General features: G+C 46.1%; 1 protein-coding gene across 4 annotated transcripts in view; it reads left to right on the top strand.

Moving 5' to 3' along the window:
• The window catches only part of CHD1 (chromodomain helicase DNA binding protein 1), a 109,174-nt gene that overhangs the window by 25,742 nt on the left and 56,900 nt on the right, over nt 1-26,532 (top strand). For 2 of the 4 annotated variants that reach the window (XM_069752169.1, XM_069752178.1), the window contains exons 3-9: nt 2,620-2,812; nt 3,784-3,903; nt 7,918-7,988; nt 8,708-8,872; nt 10,405-10,655; nt 14,143-14,368; nt 25,554-25,654. In XM_069752169.1, coding sequence (XP_069608270.1) covers nt 2,620-2,812; nt 3,784-3,903; nt 7,918-7,988; nt 8,708-8,872; nt 10,405-10,655; nt 14,143-14,368; nt 25,554-25,654 — 1,127 coding nt within the window. The remainder of the gene's footprint in view (nt 1-2,619; nt 2,813-3,783; nt 3,904-7,917; nt 7,989-8,707; nt 8,873-10,404; nt 10,656-14,142; nt 14,369-25,553; nt 25,655-26,532) is intronic. The other 2 variants (XM_069752186.1, XM_069752193.1) reach the window with 1 other exon arrangement.

The following is a 26,532-nucleotide window of genomic DNA, read 5'->3' as shown; positions in this document are numbered from 1 at the left end:
CAATGGTGCCGGTATGGGAGGTGACTATAGGGGATTTTCATTTTTACAAGTGACAATATAGTATTTAAGTAGGGGCTGGCCACGCAGTGGAAAACCCTTTAAAAAAAAAAAAATGTAAGGCATCCATATTTCATTCATTTTTTAATCTTGCAACATTTGCACATTTCTAGTGATCTATTAAAAAGAAAAGCATTCTCTTAAGGACAAAGATGCTGAAATTCAAAGATATTTCTTAGTTTGTTACATAATGTATATCTTCATACACATATGGATGGTCTACCTTTTTCCCACCATCTGTCTTAGACATCTACCTCTTTTTGGTTAGAAAGCTGCATGGTGATATGTTCTCCGTGGAGTGGACTCATTACATGACTGTCATCCGCTGTCATCAAGGAAGTTGGGTCCTGTTCGCTGCTGTCATGGAGTCTCATATCACCGTAGCTTTCCAAACAGTGGGGGCAATGGAAGTATAGTAAGCTAAGTATATTATGTAACTGCCCCAGACAATCCTTGTTAAAGGGACTCTGTCACCCCCTCCAGCCGTTAGAAACTAAAAGAGCCACCTTGTGCAGCAGTAATGCTGCATTCTGACAAGGTGGCTCTTTTAGTTATTGGTGCAGTCAAAGCAGAAATAAAGTGTTTTATAATTTCGCAAAAATACCTGTCTTTAGCCGTGGAGGCAGGTCTTAACCCCCCTGCTGCACACGCCACACTTCCGTCACTCAAGGCTTCTTCGGCGCCGGGCACCGCCCCCTCCGTGCTGTTTTCAAATCAAATCCGGCGCCTGCGCTGTTTTATTCTGCCTGGGGCAGGCGCAGTGAGCCAGAACAAAACAGCGCAGGCGCCGGATTTGATTAGAAAACAGCACGGAGGGGGCGGCGCCCGGCGCCGAAGAAGCCGTGAGTGACGGCAGTGTGGCGTGTGCAGCAAGGGGGTTAAGACCTGCCTCTAGGACTAAAGACAGGTATTTTTACGAAATTTCTGCTTTGACTGCACCAATAACTAAAAGAGCCACCTTGTCAGAATGTGGCATTACTGCTGCACAAGGTGGCTCTTTTAGTTTCTAACGGCTGGAGGGAGAAACAGTCCCTTTAAGGTATTGTTAATATCGGTAGTTGGAGGATGTCCAAAGCTTTCAAAATCACATGTACTTGTGTGTTAAATGGATAAAATCCCAGAACCTCTTTTCTATTTAACGGTTTAGCCCATAACAGCTTATATATGCCGATTGTGAAAATCTTTTTCCTATCTAGTCCCAATTGTTTTTTATGATGATTTCATGCATTGACTTTCTAGTGAGCTTGAGTATGTTTACATGTTTGTTTCTGCAGCTGAAAAGTATATACAGAAGTAAGAAGTATCTGTCTTTCCTTTGTATGCTTTACCAACCAAGAGTATGTACAGAAAAGACTCCTTCAGTAAAAGCCTTAATGTGGTGCTCGAGTGCTAATAGAGTATCTTCGGCGTGCTCTAATACTATTTTCGAGTCGCCGTGGCTGTAAGGCAATCCCTGCATGTGTTGCAGCTGCCGCACAGCCGTGAGACATGCAGACACGGCCACTCCAAAATAGTTAGAGCACGCCGAAGAAACTCTATTAGCACTCGAGCATGCTAGGATAACACCTTATCCGAGCACACTCGCTCATCACTATTCGGCAGTTATGCCCCGTCAACGCAGAAGAGGACCAGCTGTTCTGTTGACGTGATGTTGGCAGAAAGCGCAGAATCGCCGGCAGTAGAGATCTGTGGCCGCCCTTAGTTGGCAGATATTGGCAGCGGGCAGAATAAGTTCATAGCCCCGTAGTGAAATAAAAAAATAATAGTCACGGATAACCTCTTCACCACCTTTGATGTATATTACTCCAAAGGTCGTGTCCCTGCCTTTGATGCAGGCTCGCATGCTGAGCCCACATCTTTCCCTGCACATGATGACTAATATAGGCAGTCATCATGGGCCTTCAGCATCTGCAGGTGGAGCTGTGCTTCCCCCTTGGCTGTTAACGTATTAAATCCCACTGTCAGTTACCGACGGCGGGATTTACCATGCATCAGATAGAAGCTCGTCATCCCACCCATTGACGCCCCAGGGTGCAGATAGGGTTGTCATTGCAGCTGGGAGTAAGCTGAAGATCCCAGTGCCTGTCATTATGATACTTCTGTGAACACCGGCATTCATAAGAGATCGTGATTTCTGCTATGCATAGTAGCGCTGTTATGTATAGCACAGGCAATTGGACGATTGCAGCTTCAAGTCTCCTAAGGGGACTATTAAAGGGAACCTGTCACCAGAACAACCGCTGTTAACCTGCAGATATGGGTTTAGTCTGCAGGTTAACAGCGTTACTAACTTGCCCGTCGTCCGCACTTAGCCGAACGGCAGCGTCTGGAGTTCAGTCACTGCTCTGAGTATCCAAATAACAAGCCAACGTTTATAATTTGTATATGATTTGGGCCTGCACATCAGAGTTAAAGACCATAATCTTGTTCTGTGGCCATACTTGGTGTCCCCTATAGTTATGCTAGATATGTGATAAAATTGTGGTTACTTTCACTTTGAAATTGCTATGTCTCTGACTAAATAAACATCTCCGCTGAATATTTTCTTTCCTTTATCAATAGCCGATCAGATGATGAATCTGGCTCAGGATCTGGTTCCAGTTCAGGGAGCAGCAGCGATGGAAGCAGTAGTCAGTCTGGAAGCAGTGACTCTGATAGTGGGTCAGACTCAGGGAGCCAATCAGAATCGGAGTCTGACACCTCGAAAGAAAAAAAAGCTGTGCAATCAAAGCCACCGAGAATGGATGGAGCAGAGGTAATATTGCAATGACTAGATGGTGGCCCGATTCTAACGCATCGGGTATTCTAGAATATGCATGTCAACGTAGTATATTGCCCAGCCACGTAGTATATTGCCCAGCCACGTAGTATATTTCCCAGTCACGTAGTATATTGCCCAGCTACATAGTATATTGCCCAGCCACGTAGTATATTACCCAGTCACGTAATATACAGCACAGAGCCACGTAGTATATTGCCCAGCCACGTAGTATACAGCACAGAGCCACGTAGTATATTGCCCAGCCACGTATGTAACAGGTTAAAAAATAAAAAAATAAACATATACTCACCTTTCGAGGGCTCCTTGTAGTCCTAGCGCCTGTGTGCGGTGCATGCGGCAGCTTCCGGTCCCAGGGTTGGTATGAGCGCAGGACCTGTGATAACGTCGCGGTCACGTGTCCGTGGCATCATGACAGGTCCTTCTCGCATAGCATCCTTGGCACCGGAACCTGCCGCTTGCGCTGCCGAGGACAGCGTGACGTCGGAGGGTGAGAATAACATTTTGTTTTTTTATTATTATTATTTGTAACATTAGAACTTTTTACTATTGATGCTGCATACGCAGCATCAATAGTAAAAAGTTGGTCTCACAGGGTTAATAGCTGCATAACCGGAGTGCATTACACCGCGCTCCGGTAACGCTGGCATTAACCCTGTGTGAGGGCTGACTGGATGACTGGAGGGGAGTATGGAGCGGGGAGGAAAGGGCGGCCATATTGCCGCCGGACTGTGGGCGTTTGGATTCCATGACATACAGAGGCCGCGACCAATGAATATCCGTGACAGACAGAAGAACAGACAGAAAGACGGAAGTGACCCATAGACAATTATATAGTTAATGGTGTGGAGCCATGTAATAATGTATATCATTAATCACATACACAACAGATACATTTTTATTAGAACTTGAATTTTATATTTGTGTTTTTCATGTTGCTTCCACAGTTCTGGAAATCGAATCCCAGCATTTTAGCTGTGCAGAGATCTGCTATGTTGAGAAAGCAGCAACAGCAGCAACAGCAATTGCAGCAGAGGCAACCAGCATCTTCTAACAGCTCAGATGAGGCATGTTGAAACTTTATTTTTTATAGTTTTCAAAATGTACACATTTTTATTGTGTGCAAATTAAATAATTACATAAACACCTTTTATGTTTTGTTGTTGCTGAAGCAACTGTCATACCTGTAGATTTGTCGCTTGAAGGGAAGTTGTCACCAGAAAAAATGCTATTAACTTGCATATATAAAATTAATCTGCGGATTAACAGCGTTAACCTGCCTGGCGCCTGCTCTTAGCCGGACAGTGTCAGGAGAAAATGAACTTTATTCTGCTTGGCAGCTTTCCGGTTTCAGTCATGTGGGCGGCGCTGGGGCTGGTTCAGTCACCATTCTGAGCATACAGAGCGGCGGCTGTAGCCGGACAGCCGGCCCCAGCCAAAGTGAATGTCCATCAGGGCCGGGGGCGCAGTAACTGCAGGAGTTCTGTACACTCAGAGCGGTGATTGACCCTGCCGCGGAGCTTTTTACCTGAATTTCCATCTCATGTTTATTAGCATATCCACATCGTGGTACGCATGGCCCCCACAATCCCAGTCGTGGTAAAGATGGCCCCCACAATCCCCCGTCGTGGTAAGCATGGCCCCCACAATCCCCCGTCGTGGTACACATGGCCCCCCACAATCCCCCGTCGTGGTACACATGGCCCCCACAATCCCCCGTCGTGGTACGCATGGCCCCCCACAATCCCCCGTCGTGGTACGCATGGCCCCCCACAATCCCCCGTCGTGGTACGCATGACCCCCTTCAGAAAAGCATAAAAACGTGAATAATAAACTTCTTGAATAAGGTTTTGTAAATTTTGGTGTAAAAAGTAGAAATTGCTGGTCGACTTGTAACTTCTAGCTTTCTAACAAAAAAATTGTTTTGAAAATTGTGCTGATGTCAGGTAGACATGTGGGAGATGTTACTTATTAACTATTTTTTGTGATATCTCTGTGATTTAAGGGCATAAGAATTCAAAGTTTGAAAATTGCCAAATTTTCGCTTAATTCCTTACCGACCTCCGCCGTTCTAGTACGGCGGAGGTCAGATCCCCTGCTTTGATGTGGGCTCACCGCCGGAGCCCGCATCAAAGCCGGGACATGTCAGCTGTTTTCAACTGCTGACATGTGCCCACAATAGCGGCGGGTGGAATCGCGATTCACCTGCCTCAATTAACTAGTGAAATGCCGCTGTCAAACGATGACAGCGGCATTTAACTACCGCTACCGGCCATGAGGCCGGAAATGAGCGCATCGCCGACCCCCATCACATGATCGGGGGTCAGCGATGCATCGGCATAACAACCAGAGGTCTCCTTGAGACATCTATGGTTGTTAATGCTGGAGTGCTGTGAGCGCAACCCTAACCTGATCGCTAAACGGCGTAGCGAGATAAAAATTGAAACGCTTACGTTTTTTTGGTTGCCGCGACATTGCATTATAATCTAATAACGGGCGATCAAAAGAACATATCTACACCAAAATGGTATCATTAAAAATGTCAGCTCAGCACGCAAAAAATAAGAACTCACCCAACCCAAGATCACGAAAAATGGAGGCGCTACGTGTATTGGAAAATTGCATTGTTTTTTTTTTACCACTTTGATTAAAGGGAACCTTTCACCTCCAAAATGGAAGTTGAGCTAAGCCCACCGCCATCAGGGGCTTATCTACAGCATTCTGGAATGCTGTAGATCAGGGGTGTCAAACTGCATTCCTCGAGGGCTGCAAACGGGTCATGTTTTCAGGATTTCCTTGTACTGCACAGGTGATAATTTAATCACCAACTCATTATTTGTGTAGGTGATTAAATTATCACCTGTGCAGTACAAGGAAATCCTGAAAACATGACCTGTTTGCAGCCCTCGAGGAATGCAGTTTGACTCCCCTGCTGTAGATAAGCCCCCGATGTAGCCTGAAAGATGTGAAAAAGAGGTTAGATTATACTCACCTGGGCGGGTGGTCCGGTCTGGGGCCTCCCATCTTCTTACGATGACGTCCTCTTCTTGTCTTCATTCTCCGGCGCAGGCGTACTTTGTCTGCCCTGTTGAGGGCAGAGCAAATTACTGCAGTGCGCAGGTGCCGGGAAAGGTCAGAGAGGCCCGGCGCACTGCAGTACTTTGCTCTGCCCTCAACAGCCTGTGCCGGAGCCGCAGCGTGAATACAAGAAGAGGACGTCATCCTATGAAGATAGGAGGCCCCGGGACCGGATCACGACACCCATCGGACTGGACCGCCCCTGGGTGAGTATAATCTAACCTCTTTTTCTCATCTTTCAGGTTACATCAGGGGCTTATCTACAGCATTACAGAATGGGCTTAGCTCACCTTCCATTTTGGGGGTGACAGCATCCCTTTAAACATAACCTAGACATGTTTGGTGTCTATGTGCTCGTAATTACATGGAGAATCATAATGGCAGGTCACTTTTAGCATATATTGAACCTAGCAAAAAGCCAAACAAAAAACAAGTGTGGGATTGCACTTTTTTTGCAGTTTCACTGCCCTTGGAATTTTTTTCCCGGTTTCTAGCACATGACATGTCGTTCAAAAGTACAACTCGTCCCACAAAAAATAAGCCCTCACATGGCGATATTGACGGAAAAATAAAAAGGTTATGGCTCTGGGAAGGAGGGAAACGAAAACGCAAAACCGAAAAAAGGGCAAGGTCTTGAAAGGGTTAATTAACATTTTTTTCAAATTTCCATTTTTTTCATAAATACACGCAAGTCATATTGAGGAAATTTTACCACTATCATGTATGTCACGAAACAATGTCAGAATCCGTGGGATACGTTGATGTGTTCCAGGCTTATTACATAAAGTGACACTCTTCAGAATAGTAACATTTTGACTTGGTCATTAAGGTCAAAATTGACTCGGTCACTAAGGGGTAAGCCTTCACAGTATCTAAATAATATAGATTTACTCACTGTCCGCCCTCCACTGCTTGCTCTCTGCCCAGCATTTGTCCTGACAGACTGCAGCAGTGACATCATAACTACAGTGCACATGACTGATACAGCCAATCACTGGGCTCAGTGGTCTTGTCATCAACATGACCGCTGAGGCTGGTAATTGTCTGCAGCGGTCATGTGCACTATTGTCCCGATATCACCATCGCTAGCCTATCAGCAAAAGTCAGACAGGCAGCGCTGGCGCACGGGAGCTGTTAAGGTACCGTCACATTAAGCGACGCTGCAGCGATATAGGCAACGATGCCGATCGCTGCAGCGTCGCTATTTCGTCGCTGTGTGGTCGCTGGAGAGCTGTCACACAGACAGCTCTCCAGCAACCAACGATGCCGAAGTCCCCTGGTAACCAGGGTAAACATCAGGTTACTAAGCGCCGGTCCGCGCTTAGTAACCCGATGTTTACCCTGGTTACCATTGTAAATGTAAAAAAAAAACAAACACTACATACTTACATTCCGGTGTCTGTCCCCCGGCCTCAGCTTCCCTGCACTGTCTCAGCGCCGGCCGGCCGTAAATCAGAGCGGTGACGTCACCGCTGTGCTTTACGGCCGGCCGGCGCTCACAGTCAGTGCGGGAAGCTGACGGCGAGGGGACAGACACCGGAATGTAAGTATGTACTGTTTTTTTTTTTTTTTTTTTTTTTTTTTTAACATTTACAATGGTAACCAGGGTAAACATTGGGTTACTAAGCGCGGCCCTGCGCTTAGTAACCCGATGTTTACCCTGGTTACCAGTGAAGACATCGCTGAATCGGCGTCACACACGCTGATTCAGCGATGTCTGCGGGAGAGCCAGCGACGAAATAAAGTTCTGGCCTTTCTGCTCCGACCAACGATGTCACAGCAGGATCCAGATCGCTGCTGCGTGTCAAACACAACGATATCGCTATCCAGCACGCTGCAATGTCACGGATCGCTAGCGATATCGTTAAGTCGCTCAGTGTGAAGGTACCTTTACTTTTAAACAGTTAAAGCTTTTGGGGTCAAAAATGTCATTAGTGGGAAACAACTGTAATGCATTTGCCATTGAAGAACACTTGTGAAGTATCATTAATTCTGTCTCCCAGGACTCATCCAGCAGTGACAATGACTCGGACGAGGATTCCTCAAGTGATCATAAAAAGAAAAAGCCCAAAGAGTAAGTTTTATGTTGTGTGATGAGCTGTTGCTTCTCAAATAATACGTGCTGATGCCTTGTCTGTCGTTTCAATGCTTCTTGGTGCTGGTGTAATTTTCATTGCTCTTTCCAAAGTGTTTGTCTACCTCCAAATGTAGTACTTGTTTATCCTGTCCCGTTCTCCCTCTAAAGTGTGTGCTGATCTTCCCGGTTGGCATAATGCTGCCTGTTCTCCTGTTGATAGGATTAGCCTCCCCGCCTTTTTGGGTTTAAATAGGAGGGGCAAGTTGAATTTGTTTTCTTCCGGTTTGATCTTCCATCCTGGCGTTAGTGTAAAGTTTCTGGCCTACATGTTTCTTTGGTATTGCAGCTTCTCTGTCCCAGTCTCTGTTCTGCTAGTCTTAACCACCCGATTGTGCTTGCATCTCTGTGGATAAATTTCTAGCCGCTTCTTGCAGTGTGCGTCTTGTTCTGCTTCATGGTATATAGTATGTGATCCCCTTATGTGCTATCCTTCATGATAGAAAAGTTAATTTTCTGGTTTTATGCTTGGAGAATTTAAAAACTCAATCTTTAGCTACATGGGATTTAATTGTATAGTTTGTGGTGTCCTATGCTACGTTGCCGGATAAAGGGTGGGGGCTAATGATTGGGATGATGGTCCCATATTTCGGGTTTGTTTGTGAGGTGAGCATGCATGTTGTAACTTCTCATCATTTCCACCCTCTCAATATATCCAGTGAAGATTGGCAGATGTCCAGCTCAGGTTCTGATAGTGACTCTTCATCGGCCAGTTCCAGTTCAGATTCCGACACTGGGGGGGATAGACAGAAAAGCAGCAGTAGGGACAGCGAATCTGATTATGATCCCAGCCATAAAGTAAAAAACAAGAAATCTCAAAACAGGTAAGGGCTAGACTCTAATGTTGGTCTTCTTGTAACGTGATGTAATTTCTGCGCATGTAGTCCCTTTCAGAGCTACCGTGCAGGCGTTGGTTACATCTGGTGTTAAGAATGCAACCATCTTCTATTGTATTATTCACTTTCATCTAATGGAAATACATCAGCACATGGACGGAGCAGTCGTTTTTCTTTAAAATAGGTGTTTCGTTGTTCTGGTTTTCATAATGCCCATTAGTAAATGGTTTGCAGAAAGTGAAAATCTGTTTAGAGTAAAACATTGTATCATGTACAAAGGGGTTTTGATGAGCTGTGTACAGTTTATATCTCCTGTGGTGTTGGTCAATTTCCTTTTTATGACATTTCAGACTTTATAGGTTCCCCTAATTTTTCTGAGATTTCTATTTGTGATGTTTATTGCAAGCAATGCAGTAACTTGCTTCTTCTCGTCATCTTGTGGCACCTGGAATTGTCTTTGGATAATATGTTTATTAGAGAATTTTACACATAGGGATTACCTGATCTGTTAATAAACCTACCTTTGCTCTAATTACCTTCTAAATACATAGCGCCATTTGAAGGGTACCAATTATTTTAACAAACTCCATCAAGAAATTTCAACTCGCAAAAGAAGGCACAGAAGAACTTGGTTGAGCGTTCTGTCTCTTAATTTCGGTTTGGCTCTGCTCAGGGAGCGCAATTCGTGGTGTGAATATTCATAGTCTAGAGACCTTAGGTGAATCCATAAATCACAGGCTTGGTTGTCCTCAGAACGAAGGGGCACAGCTCTCAGCTGACATTTAGTGATTGGGGGGGTCTGTACATCAAGCTGAGCCAATTAAAGATGATGGGGCTTAGTACTCAGGTAAGCATGTTCCCCTTTTTTTTTTAATTCAGCACCCACAGATCAAAGCTTATGGCAAATATAAAGTTTGGTAAAATCATAGGCATCAATATAGTTATTCCCATCCCAGGCACTATGGAAGCTGATGAGTGCGGCTGTGCTACTCTGTTCTCTAATCCCTATAGAATTGAATGGGAGTTACAGAAAAGCTGTAGCTTGGCTGCTCCACTCCACCATCAATGGTCAGCACATGGATGGATGGTCCTCGTCTGAGCCCCGGTTGGCTAACATGGGAATAATCCTTTAAGGCAACATCCTGGGAAGCAGTTGACAACCATTGTATATTAAGTAATTTGTGTCATCTGATAGGGAATCTTTCCTCTCATTATATCTTTCTATAGTCCGGGTGTTTGTGGAGTGTGTACTCTGTTTGTGATGACTTTGCCCATCTTAGGAGACTCTGTTTGTCGAGTTGGTGGTATGCACCACCATTGTAGACATCGCGTAGATGTCCGCTCGGCATCCATTGTCTTCTATGAGTTGTTATAATAATCCTATTGTTGGGTAATTGTGTGCAAAAAAAAAATACATTACAAAGTAATGAAACAACATACATTGATGTAATCATGTAAAATATCAGATATCCACATTATATTGTATGCTGTGATTGTTAATCATGTGATTTTCTTTTTAGGTCCAAAGCTAAAAATGGTAAGAAGATTACTGCCCAGCAGAAAATGGGTGCAGACTCCTCTGACGAAGACTTTGATAAGAGAGGATCTAGGCGGCAGGCCACAGTAAATGTAAGCTACAAGGAACATGAGGAAATGAAGACGGACTCTGATGACTTGTTGGAAGTATGTGGGGAAGACGTCCCACAACCAGAGGAAGATGAGTTTGAAACAATTGAGAGAGTAATGGACTCAAGACTTGGGCGAAAAGGAGGTAAAGTTTATGTAAAATATTCAGCATGTTTCAGGTTAATTATTGCCTTTTATAGAAAGCCATATCCATGTTTGTGTATTTTGGTTGTATGTGTTTGTCTCGGTAGATTACTCATTCTATTTTAGATGCTTATTAACTTGTTAATCTTTTTCACACCGTGGCCATTTTCCATTTTTTCCTCTACTACTTCAACGAGCCATAACGTTTTTATTTTTCCGCCCATACAGCTGTGTGAGAGCTTGTTTTTTAGCTGGGCAAGTTGTGGTTTTGAATGACGCCATTCATTTTCTCTTGTGATGCGCTGGTAAGGTGGGAAAAAATTCAAAGTGCTTTGAAATGGAAAAAAGTTTACAACTTTTCTCTATATGGTAAAAATCTCTAGGTCAGTACGACTACGCAGATACAAAACATGCTTAGTTTGGTGGGTTTTTTTTTTGTTTAAGTGGCTAAAAAAATTTTTTGGAAATTTAAAAGAAAACATACAAACTAATCAACAACTTTTCTTGTCACCTTTTCCGAGACCCGAAACACATTCAATTTTCAGGATATGGGGATGTGTGAAGGCTTATTTTTTTCCGCCCTGAGCAGACATTTTTACTAATACCATTTTGGTTAAGACATAATGTTTTGACTGCATTTTATTGCAATGTTATGGCAGCCCAAAAACATACATAGTTTTGGCATTTTGATTTTTTTTATTACACTGTTTACCAATCGAATTAATTTATTTTATATTTTGGTAGATCTGACATTAACAAACACGGTGATACCAAATCTGTGTATCTTTTATCTTTTTTAATGGTTTTATTTTTAATGGGGCAAAAGGGGTTGATTTGAACTTTTTGTAGAGGGTTATTCTTTCATATTTTTTTTTCTGTTTTACTTAATAGTTTCTTTAGGGGACTTGAAGCTGTGATCGTCTGATCGGTTGTGCTATATTTAGAAGTGCATCAACACTGATATGTATAGGGGAAATCACAATCTCCTATGAACCTTAGGAGGATCGTAATGACGGGCAGTGGGGTCTTCAGCAGACACCCAGCAGTCATGACAACCCTTCGGTGCCACGCGATCATGTGACAGGAGTGCCAATGGGCAGGGTGAATGGCGTTCTTCCGTCCGGCACATTAACAGCTGCGGTTGCACCGATGGCTGCCTGCATGTGTTAAATGCCGCTATTAGAGATTGACAGCGGGATTTAACAGTCGCAGGCTCCTCTCCACTCCACCCGGGACTGTTAATGGCACGTGATAGCTGATTATATCAGCAGTCGTGACGAGAAAGATGCGGGCTAAGCGTGCGAGGCCGCATCCAAGTCAGTGAGCCAGCATATGATGTACCAGTCATATGTCAGTTTGAGTTTAATTTAGCACTCCAGCAATGTTTTTATTACATAGATTTCTTTTTCTTATCATATTGTTTGTCTTAAGGTATGTGCACACTATCAGTAATCGCTTTGCGTTTGACGCTGCGTACTTATACAGCGTCCAACCCGCAGCAGCCAGCTGTTACAGCATAGTGGATGGGATTTCAAGAAATCCCATGTCCGTTATGCATCCACAGACGCCTGCAGATCACCAGTGGAGACACATATGTCAGTTTCTCTTGTGGAGACGCCAGTCTCCGCAAGAGAAATTTCACCAATAGAATGTATTTGACATAATAAATAATAATCTTTATTTTTATATAGCACTAACAAATTAACGCAGCGCTTTACAGTTTTGCAAACATTATCATCGCTGTCCCCAATGGGGCTCACAATCTAAACTCCCTGTCAGTATGTCTTTGGAATGTGGGAAGAAACCGGAGATCCCGGAGGAAACTCACGCAAACACGGGGAGAGCATACAAACTCCTTGCAGATGTTGTCCAAGGTGGGATTAGACATGGCGAATATGCACGATTCAGTGAAAACATCTGTGCGTTTAATAGACGGCAGCACTTTGGACGAACATGTGCTGCGTCCAAAACGCTACTAGGTCCGGATCTTGTGCTCCCGGCCTAATGCAGACTAAATTTACTATGATGCATATTGTTTTTCAGATGGAACGCAACTTTATTACATTTACCCTGCCTCATGCTTGGGATAGATTTTTCCTGTCAGCTCTCACAAGCAGGAGGCAGGAGATAGACAATCTTTCTCGCAGGATACACTAATGAACCTTCACACAGCACTTACAGGTAGAGATATGTAGTTTGAGTCAGAGGAGACCCAGATCTGTAGTTAATAATTCTAGGACTCGCCTACTTTATCACTGCTTTCTTGTATAGGACAGACATTTATACCTTCAGCTGCACAGAAGTCATACAAAGGGCTGGGATTCGATAGGTGACCATGTCATCGTGTAATTCACAGGGTATCAGAGACTGACATCCTGTGTACACAGAACTTTTACTAGGACGGTAGTGGACTATCGATCACATGACGCAGCACCAATAGTTAAGGTTTCAAAATGTTGAGATATAACGGAGAGTGTATACAACTTGCAGTTAGAATAGTGCTGGTGAGTTCTGATATATTATTATTTATTTATATAGCACCATTGATTCCATGGTGCTGTACACGAGAAGGGTTACCTACAAATTACAGATCTCACTTACAGTAAGCAAACTAACAATTACAGACTGATACAGAGGGGCAAGGACCCTGCCCTTGCGGGCTTACGGTCTACAGGATTATGGGGAAGGAGACAATAGGTTGAGGGTTGCGTCGCCGCAAGGTAAACAGACATGCTGTGTTCTAAAAAGACGCACCGCATGTCTGTAAACGCAGGGCCGCCGGGTGTGTGTTCGCACGCATAGTGGAGACGGGATTTCATAAAATTCCCTCTACTATGCTGTAACATCTGGACGCTGCGGGTTGAACGCTGCGGTTGTATGCAGCATTCAATCCCACCTGAATTGCACTGTTTGATGTGATTTTATTCTATAATAATTTTGTGAGGTGTCTCAAACTCCAGGGCTGAGCATGTCTCCTTTTCAGGACAACAGATAGATGGCGCAGATCAATTTGCAGGACCCCGGTCCAGCAAAAAGGTCAGTATTCTGTGGCCATCTGACGAGAACCCTACAAACTGTCTCTTACCTGATGGCATCCACGGCTCCCCTTTTGATTCAAAAGAATAGCCGCGGATGCAGGGAGATAGAAGGCGGCTCGCAGGGCTATTGTCCAGAGTCTGCAGAATATTGATCTAGCTACTGGATTGGGTCAGTCGGATTGATTCTCACAAATTCTATATGCAGCTTTTCATTATCACTGCAATCTAGCAACCTGTACCACTGTGGGAGAAACCTAGCATTGTGCGGACATCTAAATTGTCTTCTAATCTAGAAGTGTAACGATATTGGGTGTGTACTATGATTAGGTGCCATACTGGTATTGATGATGTGGTTATGCATTGTTGCACGTCTGAATGTTGCTTTTTTTCCTTTACGAGTAAGTGCTCTGTATGGAAAATATTAGTAATTTGATATTTCCTCATTGGCAGTTACTGGTGGCACCACAACGATATATGCTATTGAGGCTGATGGTGATCCCAATGGTAATTTCGACAAGGCAAACGAAGCCGGAGAGACACAGTATTTAATTAAATGGAAAGGTTGGTCCCACATCCATAATACTTGGGAAACCGAAGAAACACTGAAGCAGCAAAATGTGAAGGGAATGAAGAAACTGGACAATTACAAGAAAAAGGAGCAGGAAAAAAAAAGATGGTAATGATCAAGTTCTGTAATAGTGACCTTCTAGGTTAACCCCTTTAACCCATGGCTATAGTCCAGTGTTTTTTCCTCCATAAAAGCCATAACTATATTCCCATCAATATAGCCTTATGAGGACTTGTTTTTTGTGGGACTAGTTGTACTTTTGAATGGCACCATTGATTTTACCATAGTATGGAAACGGGAATAAAATTCCAAGTGTGGTGAAATTGCAAATAAAGTGCAATTCCACAATCTTTGTGTTTTTTTTTTAATCTACCATGTTCACTGTATGGTGAAAACTGACCTGGCAGTAATTGATTCCCCAGGTCAGTACGAGTACGCAGATACTAAAAGTGTACCGGTTACTTTTTGTCTATGTGGTGAAATTTGTATGAAAAAACAAACCATTTTTGCGTTTGTTGCCATGTCGCTGAGACCCGTAGCATTTTCATTTTTCGTGATCTGGGGCTAGATGAGGCCTTATTTTTTTGCGCTCCGAGCTGACATTTTTATGTATACCATTTTGGGGACAATACGATGTTTTGATCACTTCTTATTACATTTTATTGCAGTGTCAAAAACTTAAAATTCTGGAGTTTCTCCTTTTTTTTCTCGTTACACTGATTACCGATCGTATTTACTTTTAGATTTTGATAGATTAGACATTTCTGAATTCGGCGATACCAAATGTGTTTTTTTTTTTTTCAATAGGCAAAAAGGTGGAAGGATTTCAAGGTTTCTTTTTCCCCATATTTTAAAACTTTTCTTCTCACTTTTTACCTAATTTAATAGTTTCCTTAGGAGATTTGCAGCAGCGATAGTCTGTGCTATGCATAGTAGGGCAATTACGATCGGTACTTAACTTTTTAACAGCCGTGTGTGGAGCTGTTATCCACTCTGAGGTTGTTAAAGGCACATGACATGATTAAATCTGCTATCATCTGTGGGGAAAGATGTGGGCTGAGCGTCGGAGCCCGCAACAGTCATGGACAATAACATATCATGTAAATATACGTCATATGCCATGCAGGGGTTAAAGAGGTTCACTACTACTTAACCCCTTCCCGACCTTTGACGCATACGCTGCGTCATGAAAGTCGGTGCCATTCCGACCCATGACGCAGCATATGCGTCATGGAAAGATCGCGTCCCTGCAGATCGGGTGAAAGGGTTAACTCCCATTTCACCCGATCTGCAGGGACAGGGGGAGTGGTAGTTTAGCCCAGGGGGGGTGGCTTCACCCCCTCGTGGCTACGATCGCACTGATTGGCAGTTTCACTTTCAACAGCCAATCAGAGCGATTTGTAATATTTCACCTAAAAAAATGGTGAAATATTACAATCCAGCCATGGCCGATTCTGCAATATCATCGGCCATGGCTGGACACACTAATGTGCACCCACCCCACTCCTCCGATCGCCCCCCCAGCCCCCCGATCTGTGGTCTGCTCCCCTCGGTCCTGTGCTCCGCTCCCCCGTCCTCCTGCCCGCTCCCCCCGTGCTCCAATCACACCCCCCGTGCTCCAATCAAACCCCCCCGCACTCCGATCCCCCCCCGCCCAGCGATCCCCCCCCCCCCGCACAACGATTCCCCCCCCGTGCTCCGATCCACCCGCCCGCACAGCGATCCCCCACTCCCTGCTCCAATCCACCCCCCCGTGTTCCGATCCCCCCCCCCCCCCCCTTGTGCTCCGACGCCCCCCCCCCCCCCCCGTGCCCTGATCTCCCCCCCCCTTATACTTACCTGGCCTCCCGGGGACCGTCCGTCTTCTTTCCTGGGCGCCGCCATCTTCCAAAATGGCGGGCGCATGTGCAGTGCGCCCGCCGAATCTGCCGGCCGGCAGATTCGTTCCAGAGTGAATTTTGATCACTGAGATAGGTTATATCTCAGTGATCAAAATAAAATAAAAAAAGTAAATGACCCCCCCCCCCCCCCTAGGTTGGGGTAAGAACTAGGGTTAGGGTTAGAGTTAGGGGTAGGGTTAGGGTTTCGGTATGTGCACACGTATTCTGGTCCTCTGCGGATTTTTCCGCTGCGGATTTGATAAATCCGCAGTGCTAAACCGCTGCGGATTTATGGCGGATTTACCATGTTTTTTCTGCGCATTTCAATGCGGTTTTACAACAGCGATTTTCTATTTGAGCAGTTGTAAAACCGCTGCGGAATCCGCAGAAAGAAGTGACATGCTGCGGAATGTAAACCGCTGCGTTTCCGTGCAGTTTTTCTGCAGCATGTGTACAGCGATTTTTGTTTCCCATAGGTTTGCATTGAACTGTAAACTCATGGGAAACTGCTGCGGATCCGCAGCGTTTTCCGCAGCGTGTGCACATACCTTTAGAATTGGGCTATGTGCACACGGTGCGGATTGGCCGCTGCGGATCTGCAGCAGAGTTCCATCAGGTTTACAGTACCATGTAAACATATGGAAAACCAAATCCGCTGTGCCCATGGTGCGGAAAATACCGCGCGGAAACGCTGCGTTGTATTTTCCGCAGCATGTCAATTCTTTGTGCGGATTCCGCAGCGTTTTACACCTGTTCCTCAATAGGAATCCGCAGGTGAAATCCGGACAAAAAACACTGGAAATCCGTGGTAAATCCGCAGGTAAAATGCAGTGCCTTTTACCTGCGGATTTTTCAAAAATGGTGCTGAAAAATCTCATACGAATCCGCAACGTTGGCACATAGCCTTAGGGTTAGGGTTAGGTTGGAATTAGGGTTGTGGTTAGGGTTAGGGATGTGTTGGGGTTAGGGTTGTGAATAGGGTTACGGCTACAGTTGGGATAAGGGTTAGGGGTGTGTTGGAGTTAGAATTGAGGGGTTTCCACTGTTTAGGCACATCAGGGGGTCTCCAAACGCAACATGGCGCCACCATTGATTCCAGCCAATCTTGTATTCAAAAAGTCAAATGGTGCTCCCTCACTTCCGAGCCCCGACGTGCACCCAAACAGTGGTTTACCCCCACATATGGGGTACCAGCATACTCAGGACAAACTGCGCAACAATTACTGGGGTCCAATTTCTCCTGTTACCCTTGTGAAAATAAAGAAATGCTTGCTAAAACATCATTTTTGAGGAAAGAAAAATGATTTTTTATTTTCACGGCTCTGCGTTGTAAACGTCTGTGAAGCACTTGGGGGTTCAAAGTGCTCACCACATATCTAGATAAGTTCCTTGGGGGGGTCTAGTTTCTAAAATGGGGTCACTTGTGGGGGGTTTCTACTGTTTAGGCACACCAGGGGCTCTGCAAACGCAATGTGACGCCCGCAGACCATTCCATCAAATTCTGCATTTCAAAAGTCACTACTTCCCTTCTGAGCCCCGACGTGTGCCCAAACAGTGGTTTACCCCCACACATGGGGTATCAGCGTACTCAGGAGAAACTGGACAACAACTTTTGGTGTCCAATTTCTCCTGTAACCCTTGGGAAAATAAAAAATTCTGGGCTAAATAATTATTTTTGAGGAAAGAAAACGTATTTATTATTTTAACGGCTCTGCATTATAAACTTCTATGAAGCACTTGGGGGTTCAAAGTGCTCACCACACATCTAGATAAGTTCCTTTCGGGGTCTAGTTTCCAAAATGGGGTCACTTGTGGGGGGTTTCTACCGTTTAGGCACATCAGGGGCTCTGCAAACGCAACGTGACGCCCACAGAGCATTCCATCAAATTCTGCATTTCAAAATGTCACTACTTCACTTCCGAGCCCCGGCATGTGCCCAAACAGTGGTTTACCCCCACATATGGGGTATCAGCGTACTCAGGAGAAACTGGACAACAACTTTTGGGGTCAAATTTCTCCTGTTACCCTTGGGAAAATAAAAAATTGCAGGCTAAAAGATCATTTTTGAGAAAATAATTTTTTTTTTTTATTTTCGTGGCTCTGCGTTATAAACTTCTGTGAAGCACTTGGGGGTTCAAAGTCCTCACCACACATCTAGATTAGTTCCTTTGGGGGTCTAGTTTCCAAAATGGCGTCATTTCTGGGGGATCTCCAATGTTTAGGCACACAGGGGCTCTCCAAACGTGACATGGTGTCCGCTAATGATTGGAGCTAATTTTCCATTTAAAAAGCCAAATGGCGTGCCATCCCTTCCGAGCCCTGCCGTGCGCCCAAACAGTGGTTTACCCCCACATATGGGGTATCAGCGTACTCAGGACAAACTGGACAACAATATTTGGGGTCCAATTTCTCCTATTATCCTTGGCAAAATAGGAAATTCCAGGCTAAAAAATCATTTTTGAGGAAAGAAAAATTATTTTTTATTTTCATGGCTCTGCGTTATAAACTTTTGTGAAGCACCTGGGGGTTTAAAGTGCTCAATATGCATCTAGATAAGTTCCTTGGGGGGTCTAGTTTCCAAAATGGGGTCACTTGTGGGGGAGCGCCAATGTTTAGGCACACAGGAGCTCTCCAAACGCGACATGGTGTCCGCTAACGATGGAAATAATTTTTCATTCAAAAAGTCAAATGGCGCTCCTTCCCTTCCGAGCCTTACCATGTGCCCAAACAGTGGTTTACCCCCACATATGAGGTATCGGCGTACTCAGGAGAAATTGCCCAACACATTTTAGGATCCATTTTATCCTGTTGCCCATGTGAAAATGAAAAAATTGAGGCTAAAAGAATTTTTTTGTGAAAAAAAAGTACTTTTTCATTTTTACGGATCAATTTGTGAAGCACCTGGGGGTTCAAAGTGCTCACTATGCATCTAGATAAGTTCCTTGGGGCGTCTAGTTTCCAAAATGGGGTCACTTGTGGGGGAGCTCCAATTTTTAGGCACACGGGGGCTCTCCAAACGTGACATGGTGTCCGCTAAAGAGTGGAGCCAATTTTTGATTCAAAAAGTCAAATGGCGCTCCTTCCCTTCCAAGCCCTGCCGTGCGCCCAAACAGTGGTTTACCCCCACATATGAGGTATCAGCGTACTCAGGACAAATTGGACAACAACTTTCGTGGTTCAGTTTCTCCTTTTACCATTGGGAAAATAAAAAAAAATGTTACTAAAAGATAATTTTTGTGACTAAAAAGTTAAATGTTCATTTTTTCCTTCCATGTTGCTTCTGCTGCTGTGAAGCACCTGAAGGGTTAATAAACTTCTTGAATGTGGTTTTGAGTACCTTGAGGGGTGCAGTTTTTAGAATGGTGTCACTTTGGGGTATTTTCAGCCATATAGACCCCTCAAACTGACTTCAAATGTGAGGTGGTCCCTAAAAAAAATGGTTTTGTAAATTTCGTTGTAAAAATGACAAATCGCTGGTCAAATTTTAACCCTTATAACTTCCTAACAAAAAAAAATTTTGTTTCCAAAATTGTGCTGATGTAAAGTAAACATGTGGGAAATGTTATTTATTAACTATTTTGTGTCACATATCTCTCTGGTTTAACAGAATAAAAATTCAAAATGTGAAAATTGCGAAATTTTCAAAATTTTCGCCAAATTTCCGTTTTTATCACAAATAAACGCAGAATTTATTGACCTAAATTTACCACTAACATGAAGCCCAATATGTCACGAAAAAACAATCTCAGAACCGCTAGGATCCGTTGAAGCGTTCCTGAGTTATTACCTCATAAAGGGACACTGGTCAGAATTGCAAAAAACGGCAAGGTCTTTAAGGTCAAAATAGGCTGGGTCATGAAGGGGTTAAACAACCCCTTCTGACGTGTCATCCCCTTGTAGTTTAATAAAACCGTATAGCTTTCTCCTAGACTGGCACTGTATTGCGGATGTTTGAGCTATGTCTGCCGGTTGCAGATTGGCTGCAACACTCGCCCTTCCCCCACATGACAGCGCCAGCATAGTTGAAATACCGCAGACCCTGGAGGCGAGTATATATTTTACGTGGGAGGATGGGGTAGGACTAGAGTATTTGAAAATGTGTTGTAATTTCAGGAGAACCTGCAGCAGACTGTCTGTGTCTGCCTCTTCCTCATCCTCCTTCCTCTGTAGAGCCTTATAAGCAGCAGCTGTCATCTCCTATCTCAGTAATAGGAATATCTCTTCACCGAAATCAGATTGACTCTCAATTTGTGGGTAAAATTGCACAAAGACCAAACGTGGGGGGAGAAGATAAAATGCTAATTTCACTGATTAGGTACCGTATATATTACAAAGTTTCTCATTTTCACTTGTATTAGTCATTTATGGGGAAAAATAACGGATTACACTTTAAAACGGTTCTGTTTGTCATCTATTCGGACAGAACTGCAGAGCTTGGCTAGTAGCGATGGCCTCACACTGAGAATACTGCAGCCAGTCAGTGAGCTCAGGGGCCCGTGTCATCTATACAGGCAGAACTGCAGAGCTTGGCTAGTAGCGATGGCCTCACACTGAGAATACTGCAGCCAGTCAGTGAGCTCGGGCTCGTGTCATCTATCCGGACAGAACTGCAGAGCTTGGCTAGTGGCGATGGCCTCACACTGAGAATCCTGCAGCCAGTCAGTGAGCTCAGGGGCCTGTGTCATCTATACAGGCAGAACTGCAGAGCTTGGCTAGTGGCGATGGCCTCACACTGAGAATACTGCAGCCAGTCAGTGAGCTCAGGGGCCCGTGTCATCTATACAGGCAGAACTGCAGAGCTTGGCTAGTAGTGATGGCCTCACACTGAGAATACTGCAGCCAGTCGGTGAGCTCGGGCCTGTGTCATCTATACAGGCAGAACTGCAGAGCTTGGCTAGTAGTGATGGCCTCACACTGAGAATACTGCAGCCAGTCAGTGAGCTCAGGGGCTCGTGTCATCTATACAGGCAGAACTGCAGAGCTTGGCTAGTGGCAATGGCCTCACACTGAGAATACTGCAGCCAGTCGGTGAGCTCGGGCCTGTGTCATCTATACAGGCAGAACTGCAGAGCTTGGCTACTAGTGATGGCCTCACACTGAGAATACTGCAGCCAGTCAGTGAGCTCAGGGGCTCGTGTCATCTATACAGGCAGAACTGCTGAGCTTGGCTAGTGGCGATGGCCTCACACTGAGAATACTGCAGCCAGTCAGTGAGCTCAGGGGCCCGTGTCATCTATACAGGCAGAACTGCAGAGCTTGGCTAGTAGTGATGGCCTCACACTGAGAATACTGCAGCCAGTCAGTGAGCTCAGGGGCTCGTGTCATCTATACAGGCAGAACTGCAGAGCTTGGCTAGTGGCAATGGCCTCACACTGAGAATACTGCAGCCAGTCGGTGAGCTCGGGCCTGTGTCATCTATACAGGCAGAACTGCTGAGCTTGGCTAGTGGCGATGGCCTCACACTGAGAATACTGCAGCCAGTCAGTGAGCTCAGGGGCCCGTGTCATCTATACAGGCAGAACTGCAGAGCTTGGCTAGTAGCGATGGCCTCACACTGAGAATACTGCAGCCAGTCAGTGAGCTCGGGCTCGTGTCATCTATCCGGACAGAACTGTAGAGCTTGGCTAGTGGCAGTGGCCTCACGCTGAGAATACTGCAGCCAGTCAGTGAGCTCAGGGGCCTGTGTCATCTATACAGGCAGAACTGCAGAGCTTGGCTAGTGGCAATGGCCTCACACTGAGAATACTGCAGCCAGTCGGTGAGCTCGGGCCTGTGTCATCTATACAGGCAGAACTGCTGAGCTTGGCTAGTGGCAGTGGCCTCACGCTGAGAATACTGCAGCCAGTCAGTGAGCTCGGGCTCGTGTCATCTATCCGGACAGAACTGTAGAGCTTGGCTAGTAGCGATGGCCTCACACTGAGAATTCTGCAGCCAGTCAGTGAGCTCAGGGGCCCGTGTCATCTATACAGGCAGAACTGCAGAGCTTGGCTAGTAGTGATGGCCTCACACTGAGAATACTGCAGCCAGTCAGTGAGCTCAGGGGCCCGTGTCATCTATACAGGCAGAACTGCAGAGCTTGGCTAGTAGTGATGGCCTCACACTGAGAATACTGCAGCCAGTCAGTGAGCTCAGGGGCCTGTGTCATCTATACAGGCAGAACTGCAGAGCTTGGCTAGTGGCAATGGCCTCACACTGAGAATACTGCAGCCAGTCAGTGAGCTCAGGGGCCCGTGTCATCTATACAGGCAGAACTGCAGAGCTTGGCTAGTAGCGATGGCCTCACACTGAGAATACTGCAGCCAGTCAGTGAGCTCGGGCTCGTGTCATCTATCCGGACAGAACTGTAGAGCTTGGCTAGTAGCGATGGCCTCACACTGAGAATTCTGCAGCCAGTCAGTGAGCTCAGGGGCCCGTGTCATCTATACAGGCAGAACTGCAGAGCTTGGCTAGTAGCGATGGCCTCACACTGAGAATACTGCAGCCAGTCAGTGAGCTCAGGGGCCCGTGTCATCTATACAGGCAAAACTGCAGAGCGTGGCTAGTAGCGATGGCCTCACACTGAGAATACTGCAGCCAGTCAGTGAGCTCAGGGGCTCGTGTCATCTATACAGGCAGAACTGCAGAGCTTGGCTAGTGGCAATGGCCTCACACTGAGAATACTGCAGCCAGTCAGTGAGCTCAGGGGCTCGTGTCATCTATACAGGCAGAACTGCAGAGCTTGGCTAGTGGCAATGGCCTCACACTGAGAATACTGCAGCCAGTCAGTGAGCTCAGGGGCCCGTGTCATCTATACAGGCAGAACTGCAGAGCTTGGCTAGTAGCGATGGCCTCACACTGAGAATACTGCAGCCAGTCAGTGAGCTCAGGGGCCTGTGTCATCTATACAGGCAGAACTGCAGAGCTTGGCTAGTAGCGATGGCCTCACACTGAGAATCCTGCAGCCAGTCAGTGAGCTCGGGCTCGTGTCATCTATCCGGACAGAACTGCAGAGCTTGACTAGTGGCAATGGCCTCACACTGAGAATACTGCAGCCAGTCGGTGAGCTCGGGCCTGTGTCATCTATACAGGCAGAACTGCTGAGCTTGGCTAGTGGCGATAGCCTCACACTGAGAATACTGCAGCCAGTCAGTGAGCTCAGGGGCCCGTGTCATCTATACAGGCAGAACTGCAGAGCTTGGCTAGTAGCGATGGCCTCACACTGAGAATCCTGCAGCCAGTCAGTGAGCTCAGGGGCCCGTGTCATCTATACAGGCAGAGCTGCAGAGCTTGGCTAGTAGCGATGGCCTAACACTGAGAATCCTGCAGCCAGTCAGTGAGCTCAGGGGCCCGTGTCATCTATACAGGCAGAACTGCAGAGCTTGGCTAGTAGCGATGGCCTCACACTGAGAATCCTGCAGCCAGTCAGTGAGCTCGGGCCTGTGTCATCTATACAGGCAGAACTGCAGAGCTTGGCTAGTAGCGATGGCCTAACACTGAGAATCCTGCAGCCAGTCAGTGAGCTCAGGGGCCCGTGTCATCTATACAGGCAGAGCTGCAGAGCTTGGCTAGTAGCGATGGCCTCACACTGAGAATCCTGCAGCCAGTCAGTGAGCTCAGGGGCCCGTGTCATCTATACAGGCAGAGCTGCAGAGCTTGGCTAGTAGCGATGGCCTAACACTGAGAATACTGCAGCCAGTCAGTGAGCTCAGGGGCCCGTGTCATCTATACAGGCAGAACTGCAGAGCTTGGCTAGTAGCGATGGCCTAACACTGAGAATACTGCAGCTAGTCAGTGAGCTCGGGCCCGTGTCATCTATACAGGCAGAACTGCAGAGCTTGGCTAGTAGCGATGGCCTAACACTGAGAATACTGCAGCCAGTCAGTGAGCTCAGGGGCCCGTGTCATCTATACAGGCAGAGCTGCAGAGCTTGGCTAGTAGCGATGGCCTCACACTGAGAATACTGCAGCCAGTCAGTGAGCTCAGGGGCCCGTGTCATCTATACAGGCAGAGCTGCAGAGCTTGGCTAGTAGCGATGGCCTCACACTGAGAATACTGCAGCCAGTCGGTGAGCTCGGGCCTGTGTCATCTATACAGGCAGAACTGCAGAGCTTGGCTAGTAGCGATGGCCTCACACTGAGAATACTGCAGCCAGTCAGTGAGCTCGGGCCTGTGTCATCTATACAGGCAGAACTGCAGAGCTTGGCTAGTAGCGATGGCCTCACACTGAGAATACTGCAGCCAGTCGGTGAGCTCGGGCCTGTGTCATCAATACAGGCAGAACTGCTGAGCTTGGCTAGTAGCGATGGCCTCACACTGAGAATACTGCAGCCAGTCGGTGAGCTCGGGCCTGTGTCATCAATACAGGCAGAGCTGCAGAGCTTGGCTAGTAGCGATGGCCTCACACTGAGAATACTGCAGCCAGTCAGTGAGCTCGGGCCTGTGTCATCTATACAGGCAGAACTGCAGAGCTTGGCTAGTAGCGATGGCCTCACACTCAGAATACTGCAGCCAGTCAGTGAGCTCAGGGGCCCGTGTCATCTATACAGGCAGAACTGCAGAGCTTGGCTAGTAGCGATGGCCTCACACTGAGAATACTGCAGCCAGTCAGTGAGCTCAGGGGCCCGTGTCATCTATACAGGCAGAGCTGCAGAGCTTGGCTAGTAGCGATGGCCTCACACTGAGAATACTGCAGCCAGTCGGTGAGCTCGGGCCTGTCTCATCTATACAGGCAGAACTGCAGAGCTTGGCTAGTAGCGATGGCCTCACACTGAGAATACTGCAGCCAGTCAGTGAGCTCAGGGGCCCGTGTCATCTATACAGGCAGAGCTGCAGAGCTTGGCTAGTAGCGATGGCCTCACACTGAGAATCCTGCAGCCAGTCAGTGAGCTCGGGCTCGTGTCATCTATACAGGCAGAGCTGCAGAGCTTGGCTAGTAGCGATGGCCCCACACTGAGAATACTGCAGCCAGTCAGTGAGCTCGGGCCTGTGTCATCTATACAGGCAGAACCCAGGGAGAGGAAGAAAAACACAATGTGTTTTAAAAAACAGATTGCAGCCGGGGAGAGGTTTTCTGAATCTTTCCTGACCTGAGCGGAAACAACGTTTAGAGGGAACCTGTCAAGGAGATTAACCCCTATAATAAATTAGGAGCCCGTCCTCTGCCTCCGAATAAGATGCTCAGTGATCCCTTTATTCACCAATTTGATGCTACAGTGTGTGTTTAATCACAGTTTGCTGGTTCACACAGTGGCGTGATTGACAGTCCGGCGTGAGCAAGAAAATGAGATGAGGGTCTCTCCTGCCTCCTCCTCCCACTAATCTACTTGTACCTTTAGTAAGATTGACTTTTGGACTTCTCACTGCGATTGCCTTTAACAATTTTTTCAGATTCCTAAGAAGTAAGATTAAACTGATTTGTCCTTTACATTTTGCAGGTTGAAAGCTGCTTCTCCAGAAGATATAGAGTATTATAACTGTCAGCAGGAGCTGACAGATGACCTTCATAAACAGTATCAAATTGTGGAAAGAATCATTGGTGAGAACGTGACTCTAGGCCTTATACTGTGCTTTTGGCATACATTTTTCTGTTATACGTATTGTGAACCAGGGGGATGAAGTCATTACTGTGTGCCAATAAACACCCAGCATGCGGTATACATGTTTTCACCGCAGTCTTCATTAGATGTATTCAGCTGTATAAGGATACAGTGAAAGCTGTCTGTGGCATATACAGAATTGTGATCACATAATATGATGAGAACCTAACTTTGAGTCCATTTTTCCGCTATTGCCCTATTCTTGAGGCTTGCTGACCTGCATGCTCTGCAGGGGGCCTGTACCTACTCCATACTGCCTGTAGTGGGCAGCAGTAATGTGATGACCTTAACCCTGCTGTTCTGTTGGTCAAAAATGACCGACTTTGAACTTCAATATTCTTTAAAATATTCAAGATGCGGCTCTGAAACCCGTGGCCGACCGACCCATCCTCATTTAAGTCAATCAACCACAAGGTTCAGAACCGCATCTTGAACACCCCAAAAAATACCAAAGTTCAAAATAGGTCTCCCCAGACCGAACAGAACAGCAGGGTTAAATGAAAGTTGGGTTATGTTCACATTCGTATTCAAGGCTCTGTTTGCAACATCATTTGCAATTCATCAGATTTGATGGCAAGGAAAGCCCAACATGCATTACTGTTTGCTGTCCTATTGAAAACAACACTTCTTCCCATGGAAAGTCCTTCAGACAAAGAATCTGCCGCTATGGCACGCGTGAGCTGAGCCGTGATAAAGAAGATTCTGTCTTCTGTAACAGTCTTTCTAGCAAGTGTTGGTGAATGGTTTAAATGTCTTTTTAGAGCTTCATTTTTCCTCATTGTAAAGTGCTGTGGAATACGTTGGAGTGCTATAAAGT

The sequence above is a fragment of the Ranitomeya imitator genome, chromosome 1 (genome assembly GCF_032444005.1).
Source record: "Ranitomeya imitator isolate aRanImi1 chromosome 1, aRanImi1.pri, whole genome shotgun sequence".
Lineage (NCBI taxonomy): Eukaryota > Metazoa > Chordata > Amphibia > Anura > Dendrobatidae > Ranitomeya > Ranitomeya imitator.
The sequence above is the reverse complement of the archived record's forward strand: the minus strand, read 5'-3'. Positions and strand labels throughout refer to the sequence as shown.